We start from the raw sequence: 21,128 nt of genomic DNA, 5'->3' as shown, positions 1-21,128 counted from the left end.
AGGCAGACTGAATAATCACCCAACCAAGTGCTAGCCCAGCCCAAGAGTGCTTAACTTCGGTGATCCGACGCAAACAGGTGTTACCACTATGGCTACTACTTTTACCACACCCTCAAAAATGCCCTCGGACTCCCATACAGAATCCGGAACCTAGACAGGTCTGAAAAACAGTCATTAACCTTTTCTCCAAAAGCCTTAGTCCCACAGAAGTATCAGTCCTTTTCAAAGGGCTTCTTTTTGCCCCAAACCCAAATTCAGTTATGTTGGACCCGTTAAAGACCTTCTCCCCATTTCCCGCTCCCTACAGTAGAAACGCTTTTTTGGCACCAACTACCAATCAGAACCAACCTACCTCTCTGGGGGACACCACCATCGCAAAGCACGGGACATGGGTCTATCTAGATCGCAATGCCCTCATTTTTGTCTGTGAGGCGGTGCATACGGTGGAATAGGTCAAGGACATGGTGTCCATGATATCCCTGTGGGAGGATGCAAAGCTGCTGGTCAAGACAGCAGCTGAGCTTCTTAAGACCACAAAGGTACCAATGTGGGTACCAAAGATCCTTAAGGATGTCTCTACAAAGACTGTTCGAGAAAATATGGTCTAGAACCCAAAAGTCTCAACAGAGGATTGGAGAGTAATCAACCAGAAGGCTGTAAGGAAAAGGCGAAACCTGGTGGCGGAGGTCGGAGAGAAGTCCCTGCAGGCGAGGCGAGAGCAAGAACTGAAATTGTTTTCAGGGTTCTTGCAGGTCGCCGTCAGGGTAATCGAAGACCTCAAAAGCAATGATGGCAGCAAGATGGAGACTTGAGGTGCTGGAGGTAAGCTGATTTATGCTAGAAATCTAAGAAACACTAGAACATTCATTTATGTGAGAAATGGAATTTCTTTCATGCCAATGATGGATTTCTGTTCCACGATGCACCAACATGAGGAAGGTATGACGAGGGAAATTGTATTGGCCTCAACATACCTTCCTTACAAAGACAGTTCTCCTCCTCCTTTGGAGGTGAGGAGACTGACAGAAGCTTGCCATCGGCAAGGTGTTGTATGTGATGCCAACGCCCACAACCTAGTCTGGGGCTGCAAGGACAGCAACAGTAGAGGTACCTTCCTGAATTTCTCTCGTCTAACAACTTGGAGGTCCTGAATAGGGGTGACAAACCTACATTCAGAAACAGCAGAAGAGAAGAAGTAATTGAAATAATCTTCGGTTCCACGATGATGGGCAGCTACGTCAAACAATGGCATGTGGTGTTAAAGCCATCCTTAACGGACCACATTTATATTAAATTAAAGGTTGAAATGGGAATCAGACAGACCACTGCCTATAGGAATCCCAGGAAAACAAACTGGGAGGTATATAGGAGGGCCCTTGACTTAAGCTTATCAGAAATTAAAACCTTGATAAGGAATCCAGTAGAGTTTGAGGAAGTAGCAGAGGCTGTAACCTCTGCCATAATGACCTCATCCCAGGACACTATCTCAAGCACCAGAAATGCACAAATAGGAGTTGCTTTTGTGGAACAACAACTTGGAAATGCAAAGACCACAAGTTCGAAGACAGTTTAACCTTGCGAGCTGTAAAGAACAATGGGCAAAATATCGTGAGGCCCCTGGCAAATAAAACTTTGCAACTAGACAAGCAAAGGAGGCATCCTGGAATGCATTCTTTGAGGAACTGGATGGCACGGCTGCTCAAGACAGACTTCACAAAATCCTCACTAGATTACTAACTAATCCCGGAGTTACATTAAGGAAGGAGGATGGAGAATATACAAAGATGCTGGAATTGCTCCTCAAAATTCACTTCCCTCAATATGCTCTGACACACAACATAGATCACAATGCAATCCCCGAGAGACAATGGTTCTCAGGCATTCAAAGAGAGGACTGGGAATTGGTCAAGGAGTGTGCTGACTTCAGTAAAATCAAATGGGCGGTGGGAACATACCAACCGTTCAAGTCACCTGGCCAAGATGGAATCTTTCCAGCTCTCCTGCAACAAGCAGGAGAGAATTTTGTACGAGCCCTATGCAGGTTACTCAGCGTTAGCCTAGCATCATGAATCATTCCCAATTCCTGGAGGGCAGTGAATGTTGTCTTTATTCCAAAGCGAGGAAGAATTGATCACACCAAGGCCAAGGCTATGAGGCCAGTCAGTCTGCCCTCATCCATTCTTGAAATATTGGAAAAACTGGTTATGTACATTTTGGGGACAGGAGGATAACTAGGGCTTCTCTACATTCAAACCAATATGCATATCAACCAGGTAAATCATGTGAAACAGCTCTCCACCAACTTGTTGGGAAGGTAGAGAAAGCACTTCACTTCCAGGAAACAGCACTTTGCATCTTCCTGGACATTGAGGGGATTTTTAGTTACACAACCTTCAATTCCACGGTTAGGGTAGCAGAGGTGAATGGCCTATGGACCATTATATGTAGGGCCATGCTTAGTGGGAGGAAGGTAGAGGCCACCATGATGCACGAAAGGTGGTAATTAACATGACTAGAAGTTTCTCACAAGGAGGAGTTTTGTCCCCTTTATTGTGGAATCTAGTGGGAACGAACTCATTGAGGAATCTCTCTAGGAAAACTGGCCTCAGTATTCCAAGCCAAAATCACTGCAATCAGGACATGTGGAGGAGAATATGCGTAGGTGCTACATGGACTGTAGCATCTATACCTATTCAGACAGTCCTGAAATCATTGGCAGCTCCTGCAAGAGGGATCTAAGATTGTTGCAGAATGTCACAGGGTTCTGGTGGAGCTAGGGGGAAGAAATAGGGTAAACCTAGTGTGGGTCCCTGGCCACTCAGGGATTGGTAGCAATTAACAAGCTGACAGATTGGCCAGGATGGGGGCAAAGACTCCATTCCCATTCACTGGACCGGACCCTGTCCTGACAATCACCACGGCTATGATCAAACTAGAACTACGGAACTGGCTCATAAGACAGCAAATAGAATACTGGGCCAACGTCTATAAACAAAAACATGGTAAGGTAATGATGCCAAAGCCATGTTTTAAAAGAAGCTCTGCAATCCTGGGCTTGAACAGGAAAGAGATTAAATTCATGGTTGGACTGATGACTACCCATGGGAATTTCAAGAAAACACCTACATACAATGGGTATAACGGAAGAAGACCCCAAATGTAGGATCTGTGATGAGAGTGAAGAAACTGCATCACACCTAATCTTCGAATGCACGGCACTGGAGAGCAAGTGACAGAGAATTTTCGGGACAACTACACCTGAAGAAAGCATTTTTTAAGAAGAACTGGTAGAGAGACTCCTTGCACTATTTTAGAGCATTGGTTGGCTTTACTAGATATACAGGGAGCGATACCGCACAATAAACTCTGTTTCGGTGCGGGCAGTGGCGGGTTAGACCAAAGCTGTTTTAGCTTCTCTGCTAAAATCAAAACATATCAACCTAAAGCCACTGTTGAGCCCTGCCTGACCCAGTTCACTCCTCCATCCAACCGTGATCTACCACACTGCTCCCACATCACTCCCAGTTAACTTTCCACAGTTTCTTAGTCTTGTACCTTGTCTCACCATCATCACCAAATCCCTCAACATGGTAGCTAACCTTTCATCTGCAGAAAAAAACTGCAGTTCACCACCAAAATAAGCATACTGAACTTATAATCCCACCTGCTGACAAAGGCTACACCACTGTGGTTTTGAACTGTAATAATTACCTTTCTAACTCCACCAGCAGTCAGATCCATCCACCTACAAGCCCCGCCACAGTGACCCCATTCCAGAATCTCTCCACGGAGTCCCCCCCCTCCTCTCTCTCTCTCTCTCTCTCTCTCTCTCTGCCCCCCCTCTCTCTCCCTCCCTCCCCACTACTATTCCCTGCACTCCTACCTTCTACATGATTCCTGAAGTCCATAAATCCAACCACCCAGGACACCCTATAGCAGACAGTTACTATGCCCCACCGAAAGAATCAATGCTCTAGTAGACCAACACCTTTAGTCTATTACCCACAACCTATGCACCTATATAAAAGACATCAATTGTTTCCTCCACTGACCCTCCACAGTTCATGTCGCTTTACTACACGATGCCCTGCTTGTCACTATTGATGCCACCACCCTATACAACAACACCCCCAAATGCCCGTGGTCTTGCTACTATCAAACACTACCTTCCGCAACACCCAATGGATTCCAAACCTACCACCTCCTTCCTGGTCACAGTCACCAACTACATCCTCACCCACAATTACTTCACCTCTGAAGGCATCACCTATGAACAAATCCATGGTACAGCAGTGGGCACCCCCATGGTACCATCCAATGCCAACGTATTCATGGGTAATCTAGAGGAATCCTGTCTAACCACCCTTAATCCCAAACTCTCATTTCAGAGTCACTGACGACATCTTCGTGGTCTGGATAGAGGGTGAGGAAACCAGGACACCCTATCCACATTCCTCCTGAACCTCAACACCTTCTCCTTCATTCGCTTCATCTGGTTCTCCTCGATCCAAAAAGCCTTTCCCTCTATGTTGACCTCTATCTCAAAGATGCCTACATCAGTAACTCTGTCCATACCAAACTTACCAACCACCAGCAATACCTCCACTTCAACAGTACTACCCATTCCACACAAGAAGTATCTTCCACACAGCCTAGCCATCTGTGGCTGTCACACCTATAGTGACAAACAGGGCCTCTCAAAATATGCTTAGAGTCATATTGAGATCCTCACTGACCAAAATTACCCTACCAATCTTGTACAGAAACAGATCTCCCTTGCCTTATCTTTCCAGTCACCTATGACATACTGAAGCTCCGCAATCTGGCCGCAAAGACACATTCTCCTCATGACTCTGTATCACCCAATAATGGAACAACTGAATCACATTCTCCACCAGGGTTTGGACTACCTATTGTAGTTCCCTAAAATGAGGAATGTCCGACTCACCATCCTTCCGACCCCTCCCAAAGTGGAAATAATCATCTACTGAACCTACAAAAATCCTCATTCATCTGTACTCTACCCCTACACCCAACCCCTGGATTCATGGATCATATCCCTGTAATAAACCTAGATGCAAGACCTGTCCCACACACCCTCTATCACCACCTACTCCAGTTCAGTCACAAGCATCATCTATCCCATCAAAGGCAGGGCTACCTGTGAAAGCAGTCATGTGATGTGCAAGCTAATCTGCAACCACTGTGCTGCATTATACATAGGCACGACAACTGTCAAGGTGTTTGTCCACATGAATGGCCACGGACAAGCTGTAGGCGAGAAACAGTTTGATCACCCAGTTACCGAGTATGCTGCCTAGCGCAATGCTCTTTACTTCAATGACCATTCACAGCCTGCACCATCTGAATCTTGCCACCAACATCAGTTTATCTGAAATGCTCTCCCTGCAATACACCCTACATTCCCCTAAAACCCCTGGCCTCAGCCTTCATTAGTCACTGTCTTTCACTAACCTACCCCATTTCCTTTTCCCAATCCAGCACTATACAGCCTTCTATTCCACCAATGCTCCCACAGTCTTCTTTACTTCTCCTCTTTCTCACTCCCTTCCCACCTCCCGCCATCCTCTGTCTAACCTCCTGACTGCTCATAGCTGCCTACCCTCTTCCTCACCTCGTCCCTGCATGCTCCCACAAGCACTTTACTGTCCCCCTCCCCACGACAGTCTCCTCCTCAACCCCCCCCCCCCTCCACTCAGATTGCTTCTCCCATGACGTACAGTTTGCCCATTTAGGATCAAAGAAACTTAACTCCAAAAAACAGTGTTTTGAGATAGTTCAATTTAAAGGTTTTGTCCAAAAAACTGAGTACTTTCTAATAGTTTTTCAGAAACCTTTCTATTGTAAATAAAAAATATACTTCACTGACTGTTGTTTTCTTTTAGATGTTACATATTCTAGTCACTCAGTGGACACTACTGAAATATTTTATGAAATTATGCAAGTAGTTATGTTTGTCCGATTCTTAACTTAATGGCTGCTGCTGCATAACATATGAATGTCAAACAACTAATATGCAGCTTTAAGCAATGTTATCATATTAAAGGTTACTCCAGTTGTGTTAATAATGTCTTTATAAAAACAGATTACACGGAACAAGCTATGGGAATGTGTGTCAGTGCTATTCAATGAGTACTATAAGCAAGATAACTGTTTCTCAGGAAGTTTATCATCAGTCTATGATGGAGAATACATAAAAGCCATTATTATTTTCACTTTGCATTATTTGTCTACAGTAATATTGAACTTACAATAAATAATTTATAGTAACAGAAATAATATTCTTGTTTTTTAATCTTCATATAACAAACACAGGAAAAATTATTTTAATGAAACACAATGCTCCCTCACACCTGTTTTTCTATTTTTGGATTTCTGTTTCAAAAATAATACAACTCAGATATTTAAACAAGCCAAATTAGTGGTTTACATGAAAGAGCTAAGGTGATGAACTAGCAACAGTAATACAGGAGACAAAAAACAGAAACTAAACATGAAGTCTATTCCTGTGACTCTCCCACGTTTTCCTCATTTTCTAAATCGTTAGCAGTATTGAGTCCTTGATATAACGCACTGAGTCTACTTCCGTTTGTGAATGTCCAGGCTCAAAAAAAGCATTGGTTGATAGTTAAAATGTCCAGTGTATTCACTGCATGCAAACACTTAGTGCTCATGTTGGTATTCCTGTTCTGGCCCCAACATGTATCAGAAAACAAGATTATCGGTTTTCCTTGTGCATGATTTTTCAAAAATCCCACAGACAAGAAGCCACCTCTATGGACCGCCTTTTTGCTGTTATCTCATCCCACATGCAGCAATTGGTTTTGTTTTCTCCTATATTAAGAACTGAGAGATTGTATACAGAGAGCCTTCTTTTATAGAATACTGCCTTCGCATTCACTTTTGGGCAATAAAGCACAGCTTTTAAGTAAAATTCAGCTAGCAAAGAATCACCTTTTCTTGAACTTTCTTTCTTAATGTTCTTAAATTCCCTTGCCATTTCTTTCCTTTTCAAATTCTCTTCCTGTTCCCTTTTAAAATATTTGTCTTCCTTTCCCTCAGCAGAAAAGTGTGAAAAATTTAAACATTTGTCAAGCATATCTTTTTGTGGCCTGTGGAATTTGAGATTAAATTCCTTTGTGAATATCTCCCTATACAGCCACAATTTCTCGACTGTCTTTCCTTCCTCATAGCATTGTTCCCAGTATAATTCATACATTATCTTAATACTCATACCAGCAGGTGAATAATCTGCTGTACATTCTTTACTCTTGTAATGAGAAGGAAGGCTAGGAAAACAATGTGTTTCCGCCATCTCTTTTTAATAGTATTTCTTACAAAGGTTTCAAAAATGTCAAATGTCTTGAGAAAAAAATGCACACACACTTTAATCTTATCAGATCGCTTTATTAGATAGAATTTCTCGGTTCTCTTCCTTCGTGAGTTATCCAATTTTGTCCTCACACTTTGTTTCTCTTCTTCTTCCACTAACATATTTAGGTACTGTCCTTGTAGCTCAACTGATCCAAGAGCCCAGTAGGCTCTATGGATATTTTGTCTGTCTTGCTCAGCAAACTTACTGCTGCACTGTCGTGGACATTTAGAGCAATCTTTTGGCTTCACAATTCTTCATAGAAATATATGCCCTACCTTGGTGACGATTGATTTTTCTTTGATTTCTTTTCCATTCCTTTTTAACTGCTAATCTTTTCTGTTTTCTTGTTTTGTTACTATTCTCAATACCAGCATTGTCATCTGTAATTTCCCCATCCTGATTGTGATGATTTACTTGTGCACTACTTGCATCCTCAGAAGATTTTGCAACATTCTTTACAAGGGACGTTCCATATTCAACACTGCTGCCTGTAACAATAACGTAGCAGGTATTTGGAGGAAGGGAAAAGAAAATCAACTGGAACGGCTGTAGTGTCAAGTAATTGTTTCGCTACTCTTCAGAATCTGTAGTGTTGTCCGGTTCATAGGAAGGATCATCTGTATCTGAACCAATGAATGTCCTGAGCATCTCCACATAACGTTCTTCATCTGCTATGAATATATACAATAATAATAATAATAATAATAATAATAATAATAATAATAATTATTATTATTATTACAACAGCAGTAATAGCAACAATAATAATAACTTATTATTATTTCTCTTTCCTGTCTCAGACGTCATGTCTGGTTAAAAATGGAAAGTGACGCGGAGCTTGATCAAGCGTGACTTCCTTTTAACTGCACGGTATATGTTACATTGCATTTAGGAACTTTCGGGTAACTGAACATGTATCAATAAGTACGGATTTCTGTAGTTGTATATATAAGTTTGGATGTAGCTGTATTGCGTTGATGTACTGGTGGATATTGTGTGGTATGACTCCTGTAGTTGATAGTATAATTGGTATAATGTCAACTTTATCCTGATGCCACATGTCCTTGACTTCCTCAGCCAGTTGGATGTATTTTTCAATTTTTTCTCCTGTTTTCTTCTGTATATTTGTTGTATTGGGTATGGATATTTCGATTAGTTGTGTTAATTTCTTCTTTTTATTGGTGAGTATGACGTCAGGTTTGTTATGTGGTGGTGTTTTATCTGTTATAATGGTTCTGTTCCAGTATAATTTGTATTCATCATTCTCCAGTACATTTTGTGGTGCGTACTTGTATGTGGGAACGTGCTGTTTTATTAGTTTATGTTGTATGGCAAGTTGTTGATTTATTTTTGCTACATTGTATTGTCTTCTGGGGTATTCTGTATTTGCTAGTATTGTACATCCGCTTGTGATGTGATCTGCTGTTTCTATTTGTTGTTTGCAAAGTCTGCATTTATCTGTTGTGGTATTGGGATCTTTAATAATGTGCTTGCTGTAATATCTGGTGTTTATTGTTTGATCCTGTATTGCAATCATGAATCCTTCCGTCTCACTGTATATATTGCCTTTTCTTAGCCATGTGTTGGATCCGTCTTGATCGATGTATGGCTGTGTTATATGATACGGGTGCTTGCCATTTAGTGTTTTCTTTTTCCAATTTACTTTCTTCGTATCTGTTGATGTTATGTGATCTAAAGGGTTGTAGAAGTGGTTATGAAATTGCAATGGTGTAGCCGATGTATTTATATGAGTGATTGCTTTGTGTATTTTGCTAGTTTCTGCTCGTTCTAGAAAGAATTTTCTTAAATTGTCTACCTGTCCATAATGTAGGTTTTTTATGTCGATAAATCCCCTTCCTCCTTCCTTTCTGCTTAATGTGAATCTTTCTGTTGCTGAATGTATGTGATGTATTATATATTTGTGGCATTGTGATCATGTAAATGTATTGAGTGCTTCTAGGTCTGTGTTACTCCATTTCACTACTCCAAATGAGTAGGTCAATATTGGTATAGCATAGGTATTTATAGCTTTTGTTTTGTTTCTTGCTGTCAATTATGTTTTCAGTATTTTTGTTAGTCTTTGTCTATATTTTTCTTTTAGTTGTTCTTTAATATTTGTATTATCTATACCTATTTTTTGTCTGTATCCTAGATATTTATAGGCATCTGTTTTTTCCATCGCTTCTATGCAGTCGCTGTGGTTATCCAATATGTAATCATCTTGTTTAGTGTGTTTTCCCTTGACTATGCTATTTTTCTTATATTTGTCTGTTCCAAAAGCCATATTTATATCATTGCTGAATACTTCTGTTATCTTCAGTAATTAGTTGAGTTGTTGATTTGTTGCTGCCAGTAGTTTTAGAACATCCATGTATAGCAAATGTGTGATTTTGTGATGGTATGTTCCAGTAATATTGTATCCATAATTTGTATTATTTAGCATGTTGGATAGTGGGTTCAGAGCAAGGCAGAACCAGAAAGAACTTAATGAGTCTCCTTGGTATATTCCACGCTTAATCTGTATTGGCTGTGATGTGATATTATTTGAATTTGTTTGGATATTAAGTGTGGTTTTCCAGTTTTTCATTACTATGTTTAGGAACTGTATCAATTTAGGATCTACTTTGTATATTTCCAATATTTGTAGTAACCATGAGTGGGGTACACTATCAAAAGCTTTTCGGTAATCAATGTATGCATAGTGTAGTGACCTTTGTTTAGTTTTAGCTTGATATGTCACCTCTGCATCATTTTCAGTTGGTCTTTACATCCTCGTGCTCCTTTGCAGCAGCCTTTTTGTTCGTCATTTATAATTTTGTTCTGTGTTGTATGTGTCATTAATTTCTGTGTAATGACTGAAGTTAATATTTTGTATATTGTTGGTAGGCATGTTATGGGGCAATATTTTGCTGGGTTTGCTGTGTCTACTTGATCTTTAGGTTTCAGATAAGTTATTCCATGTGTAATTGTATCAGGGAATGTGTATGGGTCTGCAAAGTAACTGTTAAATAATTTAGTTAGATGTGAATGTGTTGAGGTGAACTTCTTTAGCCAGAAATTTGGTATTTTATCTTTTCCAGGGACTTTTCAATTGTGCTTAGAATTAATTGCTCGGATGACGTCATGTTGCAAAATTATCACTTCAGGCATTTGTGGTATCATCTTGTATGTGTCTGTTTCTGCTTGTATCCACCGTGCATGTCAGTTATGTTGTACCGGGTTTGACCATATGTTGCTCCAGAAGTGTTCCATGTCTGTTATGTTTGGTGGGTTGTCTATTTTAATGTGTGTGTGTTATCTATTGTCTGATAAAATTTCTTTTGGTTTGTGTTGAATGTTTGGTTTTGTTTCCTTCTATTTTCACTTTTTTTGTATCTTCTAAGTCGTTTGGCCAATGCTTGTAATTTCTGCTTCTTTTCATCTAATTGCTTTATCGCTTCTTGTTGTGAGATTGTACCTAACCTTTTTCGTTTTTTGTCTGATATTTCATTTCTTATAAATTGTGTTAGCTGTCTGATGTCTTTTCTCAGTTTTTCTATTCTGATCTGTAGCCTGTGTTGCCATGCTGGTTTTATGGGTTTCTTCTGTATGTTGGTTTGTTCTGATCTCTGCCTAGTGTGTATATTTAGTGTAGTGAGTGCTCCTATATAAACCAGTAGTTGTAACTCTTCCATAGTTGTATTTTCATTTATTTTGTTGTGTGTGATTGCGTTGATAGTTGTTGGTTTGACTTGTGGGTTTTTTGGTGGTCTATGCAAGAATGGTCTAATGTCTGCATTTGTGTCTTTGTATTCTATATATGATAGCTGAAATTTTTCTTCTATATCTAACATGTGTGTCACTTCATGTTCTATTTGTGCTTGTTCTGGTGACCGTCTTAAGATTTCGTTTTCCTCCAATTGTTTAATTGATCCATGGTGTTCTTTGTTTGTTTGCTCTGGGATGTTCGAGTCCATTACTGTATTTTCTTCTTCTTCTTCTTCTTCTTCTTCTTCTTCTTCTGATTGCACATTATTTTGTTCCAGTATTTGTTGTACTTGTTCTTTGATGTTTTCTAATTCTGACTGGGGTAACCTGTTATTTTTGATTATTACACGGATCTGATCAGCTAGTCGTTGTTCTGTTAAAAATTTTAATTCTGGGTATCTGGTAATAAATTTTGTGTATACTTGTGATCTGTATCCAGTTGTGTTGGTTCCTAAGCTTGTTGCTTGGTAATAGCAGAACATGAGGTGTCGGTTAACTTCATCTGACCATCTCATCCTCTGTCTTTGTTTTCCTTCTAGGGTGGTTGCAGGAAGCATATCCTGCAAAACACCTCTATTTGGATTTAAATCATTTTCCAGTTGGCTAGCAGTGTCGTTACCATTGTGGGCGGGCATAGGGTTCAAGCGTCATCCCCGACCATGACAGCGCTTGTCCAAGGCTTCATTAGTTCTGTCCTGAACCAACTAACCACACTAAAAGGGGGGTTAGCCCTATTAGTGGTTTGTTCTTTTCGTCGCCTTTTACAACTGGCAGAACATACTGGAGGCCTATTCTTTTCCCGGGCCTCCATGGGGTTTATTATTATTATTATTATTATTATTATTCTTTCTTTCTTTTCTCAGACGTTATGTCTGGTCAAAAATGGAAAGTGACGCGGACCTCAATCAAGCGTGATTTCCTTTTAACTGTACAGTATATTTTATATTGCATTTAGGAACTTTCGGGTGATTGAACATGTATCAATAATTACGGATTTCTGTAGTTGTATATATAAGTTTGGATGTAGCTGTATTGCATTGATGTACTGGTGGATATTGTGTGGTATGACTCCTGTAGTTGATAGTATAATTGGTATAATGTCAACTTCATCCTGATGCCACATGTCCTTGACTTCCTCAGCCAGTTGGATGTATTTTTCAATTTTTTCTCCTGTTATCTTCTGTGTATTTGTTGTATTGGGTATGGATATTTTGATTAGTTGTGTTAATTTCTAATTTTTATTGGTGAGTATGACGTCAGGTTTGTCATGTGGTGGTGTTTTATCTGTTATAATGGTTCTGTTCCAGTATAATTTGTATTCATCATTCTCCAGTACATTTTGTGGTGCGTACTTGTATGTGGGAACGTGCTGTTTTATAAGTTTATGTTGTAAGGCAAGTTGTTGATGTATTATTTTTGCTACATTGTAATGTCTTCTGGGGTATTCTGTATTTGCTAGTATTGTACATCCGCTTGTGATGTGATCTACTGTTTCTATTTGTTGTTTGCAAAGTCTGCATTTATCTGTTGTGGTATTGGGATCTTTAATAATATGCTTGCTGTAATATCTGGTGTTTATTGTTTGATCCCGTATTGCAATCATGAATCCTTCCGTCTCACTGTGCATATTGCCTTTTCTTAGCCACGTGTTGGATGCGTCTTGATCGATGTGTGGCTGTGTTAGATGATACGGGTGCTTGCCATGTAGTGTTTTCTTTTTCCAATTTACTTTCTTCGTATCTGTTTATGTTACGTGATCTAGAGGGTTGTAGAAGTGGTTATGAAATTGCAGTGGTGTAGCCGATGTATTTATATGAGTGATTGCTTTGTGTATTTTGCTAGTTTCTGCTCGTTCTACAAAGAATTTTCTTAAATTGTCTACCTGTCCATAATGTAGGTTTTTTTATGTCGATAAATCCCCTTCCTCCTTCCTTTCTGCTTAATGTGAATCTTATTATTATTATTATTATTATTATTATTATTATTATTATTATTATTACTACAATACTTACTACCGAAATATATACAGTAACAAACAGGTTCTAATACTTACAAGATACCATTAAATTCTGTTCCTTCTACAGGCACATTTTCACCATCCTCCTTCCTCTGGACTCCATAGCACTCCTACTTGCTTGTAAACCCACTGACAACTTGAACAATATTTATATTCCTTGCCAGGATGTCTCATTTCATTGTTGTCACAGAGCGACGATGATAATGCGTCTAAAAAGAAGTAGCGGGAAAAGCAACTTCTAACAATTCTGTTACGATCATAAAAATGTTAAGAGCTATTCTGTTTCAAAAATTAACGCTGGGTCCTGTGGCCTAAAAACCGATCAGCTCTTCCATCTGACTGATCCTTACTAATTTTCGTAAAATGTAGGTAAGTTGACAACTAAAATGGAAACCACATAAGACAGTTCTGCCTGTTTGATTGTAATGTTGGTCTGGATTCTGTGTATCTTATGTTACTAGCAACTCAAAAGCAGCAAAAATGTAGTTATGCCAGTCTGATCCTAAATGGGCGAGTCGTTCTCCATGTGGCCCCTGTGACAAGAGACAGTGGTCTGTGTGTGTGTGTGTGTGTGTGTGTGTGTGTGTGTGTGTGTGTGTGTGTTTTGTCCACTACTTCAGAAGAAGGCCGTCTGGCCAAAAGCTTAATTGCTGAGCAGTTTTTGTTGTGCTTGTCTGTGACTAAACATCTCCACTAAATGACTACCCTTTTTGTAATATTGTCATTATTTCATCCTGGATTTTCTACTATTCTAACCTATATTTATACTTACTGTAAGTGGTCTGAATGTGATTGAATATTTGTAAAGTTCCCTTATTTAAATATTGTTATAACACATTAGTTTACTGTGGTAAGTTGTCAAGTTGAGCCTAACTCACGTCTGTAGAATGATGTATTTTTGGTGGGGATAGCCCTCAGCCAATGAGAGTTTGACAGTGGCGGAACCCTGCTGGATCAAGTGGAGATAGACAAGCAAGGGCGCAATTTGGGACACTTATATGTGAGTTCTGGAAGAACCGAGTTAAACTGAGTTACAGTGGAAACTCACATGTTGTTGTTGTTGTTGTGGTCTTCAGTCCTGAGACTGGTTTGATGTAGCTCTCCATGCTACTCTATCCTGTGCAAGCTTCTTCATCTCCCAGTACCTACCGCAGCCTACATTAGTGATGGGGAGCTCGTGAATGAGTCGTTCAAATGAACGCTTCACTCCAGTGAAGTGTGAACTAACCACTCAATTTCAATGGACTGGTACTTCAAACTCTTCACAGATAGCACACTCCACACTTTTTTCTAGTTCACTCACTCTCTCCCCCTCTCCCTCTCCCACTACATCGGCGCTACGTCACTCATCCTCCCTTCACTTCAGTTCCCCCTCTACTGCCTGTCGACGAATCGCGCGGTGTTTGTGGTGAGCGATAGGCTTTGGAGTGGTTGGGGTGGTGAGGGGTGAGGGGAAGGCAGCGTCAGCTGCTTCCTGCAGTGCTGGCATCATTACCCGTGACTATTTGTGCAGTTAAACTTCGCGTCCACGGGTAGCTTGCCGTTGGCAGCGCTTGCAGACAAATGAATATTAAAGATACAAACGAAGAGGCTGGCTGTATGAGCACGCACAGCTAACATGAAAATAAAAGGTTTGTTAATAACACTGAAAGGTGGGTTAATAACAGTGAAAGAAGGGTTTTACTTGAAATCGTACCAATGACTACAGGTGACAGTTTACGTTTTGAATGTGGAGGGTTATTATTCCCAACAAAAATAAAATGTACAGGAAAACTTCTGAATAATTACTTAACGTAGGTGTATACACTTTGTGACAGTGGTAAACATACTCATTCTATTTTGCATTAAATTTTAAAAGGAAAATAAAATTGGACTGCATTTCGTTGGAAGTCCTAGTTCTCAGTCCATGAATACAACAAATAATGTTTCACTTGGCAGATAAAGACTTTTTTGGGCGCTTCATGAAAAAATGTCGAGCAAGATTCAATGTATCACCTTGTTTATATGTGACAGGCTTCTCTGTTTATCTTTCCTTTGTCCCCTTCGACCATGCTCTATTTAACTCAGACGCTGTAAGAGCGTAAAACGTTGCGTGCACGTTACTGCATATTTCGGCCATCTGTTGGTAAAATTATGAAGTATTACGAAGCTTTATTGTACGAGCGAGGCGAAGCGAGCGTAGCTGCGGCTGAGCGGCGAACTGGGCAACTTCGCCAGGCTTCCGTACTTCATGAGTGAACTACTTCATTTGAACGCTTCGCGGCAAAGAGAGAAACGAATGAAGTAGTTCACGGGAATGAACGAGTTCGACCCATCTCTAGCCTACATCCTTCAGAATCTGTTTAGTGTATTCATCTCTTGGTCTCCCTCTACAATTTTTACCCTCCACGCTTCCCTCCAATACTAAATTGGTGATCCCTCGATGTCTCAGAACATGTCCTACCAACCGATCCCTTCTTCTAGTCAAGTTGTGCCCAAGCTCCCCTTCTCCCCAATTCTATTCAATACCTCCTCATTAGTTATGTGATCTACCCATCTAATCTTCAGCATTGTTCTGTAGCACCACATTTCAAAGATTGTATTCTCTTCTTGTCTAAACTATTTATCGTCCCAGTTTCACTTCCATACATGGTTACACTCCATACAAATACTTTCAGAAACGACTTCCTGACACTTAAATCTATACTCAATGTTAACAAATTTCTATTCTTCAGAAACGCTTCCCCTCCCATTGCCATTCTACATTTTATATCCTCTCTACTTTGACCATCATCAGTTATTTTGCTCCCCAAATAGCAAAACTCCTTTACTACTTTAAGTGTCTCATTTCCTAATCTAATACCCTGAGCATCACCCAACTTAATTCGACTACATTCCATTATACTCGCTTTGCTTTTGTTGATGTTCATCTTATACCCTCCTTTCAAGACACTGTCCATTCCGTTCAGCTGCTCTTCCAAGTCCTTTCCTGTCTCTGACAGAATTACAATGTCATCGGCAAACCTCAAAGTTTTTATTTCTTCTCCATGGATTTTAATACCTACTCCGAACTTTTCTTTTGTTTCCTTTATTGCTTGCTCAATATACAGATTGAATAACATCAGGAATAGGCTACAACCTTGTATCACTCCCTTCCCAACCACTGCTTCCCTTTCATACCCCTCGACTCGTATGACTGCCATCTGGTTTCTGTACAAATTGTAAATAGCCTTTTGCTCCCTGTATTTTACCCTTGCCACCTTCAGAATTTGAGAGAGAGTATTCCAGTTAACATTGTCAAAAGCTTTCTCTAAGTATACAAATGCTAGAAACATAGGTTTACCTTTTCTTAATGTATTTTCTAAGATAAGTCGTGGGGTCAGTATTGCCTCACGTGTTCCAACACTTCTACGGAATCCAAACTGATCTTCCCCAAGGTCGGCTTCTATCACTTTTCCCATTCGTCTGTAAAGAATTCACGTTAGAATTTTGCAGCTGTGACTTATTAAACTGATAGTTCGGTAATTTTCACATCTGTCAACATCTCCTTTCTTTGGGATTGGAATAATTATATTCTTCCTGAAGTCTGAGGGTATTTAGCCTGTCTCATACATCTTGCTCACCAGATGGTAGAGTTTTGTCATGACTGGCTCTCCCAAGGCCGTCAGTAGTTCTAATGGAATGTTGTCTACTCCGGGTGGCCTTGTTTCGACTCAGGTCTTTCAGTGCTCTATCGAACTCTTCACGCAGTATCATATCTCCCATTTCATCTTCATCTACATCCTCTTCCATTTCCATAATATTGTCCTCAAGTACATCGCCCTTGTATAGACCCTCTATATACTACTTCCACCTTTCTGCTTTCCCTTCTTTGCTTAGAACTGGGTTTCCATCAAAGCTCTTGATATTCATGCAAGTGGTTCTCCTTTCTCCAAAGGTCTCTCTAATTTTCCTGTAGGCAGTGTCTATCTTACCCCTAGTGAGATAAGCCTCTACATCCTTACATTTGTCCTCTAGCCATCCCTGCTTAGCCATTTTGCACTTCCTGTCAATCTCATTTTTGAGATGTTTGTATTCCTTTTTGCCTGCTTCATTTACTGCATTTTTATATTTTTCGTTTCATCAATTAAATTCAATATTTCTTCTGTTACCCAAGGTTTTCTACTAGCCCTCGTCTTTTTACCTATTTGATACTCTGCTGCCTTCACTATTTCATCCCTCAAAGCTGCCCACTCTTATTCTACTTTATTTCTTTCCCCCATTCCTGTCAATTGTTCCCTTATGCTCTCCCTGAAACTCTCTACAACCTCTGGTTCTTTCAGTTTATCCAGGTCCCATCTGCTTAAATTCCCACCTTTTTGCAGTTTCTTCAGTTTTAATCTCACATAGTGAACATAATTCGTTCCAGAATCTTAATCGAAGTGCGAAACACTCATTAAGTGGAACAAATTGTCGCATATAAATTAATGTAAAACACGATAACGCATTCCGTGCAGAGAAAGCACTAAAAATTTATCTTATTCATGCCATTTATTCAAAGAGAATTATACATACAATATTATGTACTTTATTGTTCACAATACACAACTAATCCTTTTTTGCTAGGAAGCTGTCTATAGTCATTTGTTTCTGCTGACACTTCAACACTTGGCGAAAATGCGACACAGCATTGTTGTCAAATAAATTTGTAGCGCACACAGCCACTGCTTTATTGGTGTGACGATTTTCAATGTTCGATGCAACCGATTCCCACGCTTTCAGCATTCCTCTTATTGTACCAGACGATTGCTGCTTTGCCGTTACTGCCTCAGTCTCCTCCTATGAACTCCTTTCTAGGCTGTGATCTACTACGAGCTCACGTATATCACTGTTATCTAGTCCCACGCTCTCGGCCACAGACACAATCTCGTTAACTACAGGCTCCGCTGGTACTGGCTCAAATGCCTTAGAGCCACATCTGACAACGCACTCTGGCCAAAGCTTCTCCCGAGAAGAAGTGAGAGTTCTCTTCGTAACCCCTTCCCATTTCTTTTGAATCATCTTGACACAGGCAATGATGTTGAAGTGATATTTGCAAAACTCACAGAGAGAGTGGTAGATTCAATCAACACAGAGCAATGCTCAATGAGTGCTTCAGTGAAGAGCTTCTTAAAGTTAGAAATAATCTGCTGGTCACAGGTTGGAGTAAAGGAGTGGTGTTGGAAGGCAGAAACTGGATCCTGATGAACTGAAATTGGTCTCGTAGGCCTGAAGAATGGGCAAGAACGTTGTCCATAACAAGCAAGACATGGAATGGCAGATTCCTCTCAAGCAAATATTTTTTCATCAAAGGACCACACACTTCACTGATCCAATAACAAAAAAAAAGATCACACTTCACTCAAACCTTGTTGTTGGACCTCCACACCACATTTAGCCTGCTCTTCTGGACTTACACTTCTTGAAGGCTAATAGTGTTTCTGAATGGCAAACAAGCAGCAGTTTAATTTTCAAATCACCAGTTGCACTGGCACAGAACATCAGTGTGACGGTCTTTGATCAGCTCGTGACCAGGCAATGCCTTCTCTGCCGTTATAAAGGTAGGTTTCGGCACCTTTCTCCAGAATAGATCCATCTCATCACAATTAAAAACCCGTTGTGGCACACAACCCTCAGAGTCTACAAGCATCTCTAAGTTGCTGATAAAGCTCTCTGCAACCTTCGTGTTGGAGCTGGCTGCTTCACCGTGCCTCACAACGTTGTGGATGCCTGTTGTTCTCTTAAGCTTCTCGAACCACCTGTGGCTTCCCTTAAATACTTCTTCAGCTGCTGCTGATCCTCCTGTCCCTTAAGTAGGTTGACAAAAATCATTCCTGCCTTCTCACAGATGAGTTCTCGTTAATAGTGTTGCCTTGCAATTGCTTTTCGTTTATCTGTGTAAGGAGCAAACTTTTAACATCGTCCCTAATACGAAAGCTTTGTTTAGATACTCTTGTCTCTCCCTTTGAAGCATCTATTTCCATAATGTTGTCCCTGTTCTTGAGGATAGTGCAAATAGTTTATATAGACCAATTGCACATGTGTGCTAAAGTAGCAACACTCGTGCCACGTTCAATGATTTTACGCGTCATTTCTAAGGTCATTTTGTTCCTCTTATGGTTGTCTTCTTGCGGCTTTATCTTTGGAGTCATTTCTACGAAGATTATTAAAATTTGAAAAAAAAAAAGTGTGTACACAAGTTTACAAAAATGTGATTGTAGCAGAAAGAGCACTTAACCCAGACTGCAGTACATACTAAAGACATTATTCATATACTGCTGCCGACAATGAAAGGTGTTCATATTGTAGAACATTTCCCCCACTGTGCGCGAACCATTGGTGAATTCACAGTAAATCGTCATCGCTCATTATGCGAAACATCACTCGTCGAGCGAGCCATTTTTTAAAAATTTGTTTCATTCGTTATACGGATTGCACATAATGCGACATGCTCATTATGCGAGGTTCCACTGTATTTCATTGTGGGAGTGATAAATTCTGGGCACTGAACAGCTGCTAAAATACCTTAACTTTCAATAGGATTTTAACTATTGTGAGGTCTGCACGTGCCCCAGTCAGAACTTTTAACTTTTCCTTTTGCATTAAGGAATTGAGACAGACAGAGTACGAGTTTCCATTCTTTATCTCTTGGGCGTCAGTGTGCAATTTGTCATACTGAACTCTTAATTACTTTGAGCAGGCAAATATTTCGTAGAGTGTGATCACGAAATGGACTCAATTTTCAGGTGTCTTTGACGACTATTTCGGGAATTCTGCTACCATTCTCGTAATCGTCTCGACACAACTTTACTGCATTTAATAAGGTTATTTTTTGTCTGTATTATAATCGGTTACCATAAGACCACTTTCAATATACCTGAGATTTACTTTCTCGAATATCGTTCGACAGGGTTCTCCGATGACATCTACATCAATTACTGACGTCAGAATTGTACCCTTATCATTAGTTATTCATTTGCTTTTTATTTTATATTTCTGTTTATTTTGTTAATTCACCATTCTAGCCAAGGCATAGACTATTTGACTGCAGGATCACAGCTACGGGTTATTATTTGCAACAAATTAGCTACCAGGCACAGGAGCAGACGTGTGCAGCCCGAACCTCGTGTAGCCCGATTACCTCAATTACAGGTAACTGCACGTTAAGTCTCAGTCAGATCGCTCACGTGGGATGCCAGAATGAGAAGCTACTAGTCGGCAGTATACCTGGCAGATGACGTCGCAGCGCCGATGTCACTGCCACCCTCCCCTGTCGGTACTCACCGCGTGGCCGGTGCCAGAGCTGGTGCCACCCTGCCGGATGTTGTTGGGAGGCACGTGGGCCACCCTCGCACTGCCGCCGCCGGGACCCTCAGCCAACTCGCGCAGCCGCCGTGCCAGCCGGCTGCCCGGACCCTCCGCCGCCGGTCTTTTTGCCGCTACCTGGAGGAGGGGAGAGCAGAGGAGGAGAGTGAGGCGCGGCACAGGGCCGGGCTCTTCCAGATGGAAACGGGCCTAGTGTCCGATAGTCCAATTTGTGTATTGCCGGAGACGAGATTTTTTTTCCCCTTCCATAACCTTGTCTTTTGTGAATTTGGCATTTTGACGTGTATTTAATCAGATATGTTTGGACAGTATTGAGAGGTTTGGCCTCGCTTCGAAATTGTTTTCTGTATACACACGAGTTAATGACATCAGTTAGAAAGTATGGGGTACTTCAATATTTGTATAACACGAAAGAACAAAAATTAATTAAAGTTTGGCACCATATAAATTCACAGAGTTTTCAGCAAACTTTGTGCAAAATTTATTCATAACTTTTACATTAAGTTTGGCTTATTTATAAAACTAAAATTGGTTATGGCTTTTGCTATACGAAAACTATGGTAAAAACGAGGGGTAGTCTTAAAAATTGTGAAACTTAACAGTAATTGCAGGTAAGGACAAAGAAGAGAAAACCGTATTTATATT

General features: G+C 40.4%; 1 protein-coding gene across 5 annotated transcripts in view; it reads right to left on the bottom strand.

The window, feature by feature from the left end:
- LOC124717052 (zinc finger CCCH domain-containing protein 14) overlaps positions 1-21,128 on the bottom strand; it is a 192,382-nt gene that overhangs the window by 113,854 nt on the left and 57,400 nt on the right. For all 5 annotated transcript variants that reach the window (XM_047243727.1, XM_047243728.1, XM_047243729.1 and 2 more), the window contains one exon: positions 20,442-20,600. In XM_047243727.1, the coding sequence (XP_047099683.1) occupies positions 20,442-20,600 (159 nt within the window). The remainder of the gene's footprint in view (positions 1-20,441; positions 20,601-21,128) is intronic.

The sequence above is a fragment of the Schistocerca piceifrons genome, chromosome 9 (assembly GCF_021461385.2).
Source record: "Schistocerca piceifrons isolate TAMUIC-IGC-003096 chromosome 9, iqSchPice1.1, whole genome shotgun sequence".
Lineage (NCBI taxonomy): Eukaryota > Metazoa > Arthropoda > Insecta > Orthoptera > Acrididae > Schistocerca > Schistocerca piceifrons.
Note: the sequence above shows the minus strand (reverse complement) of the source record. Positions and strands in the feature narration are given on the sequence as shown.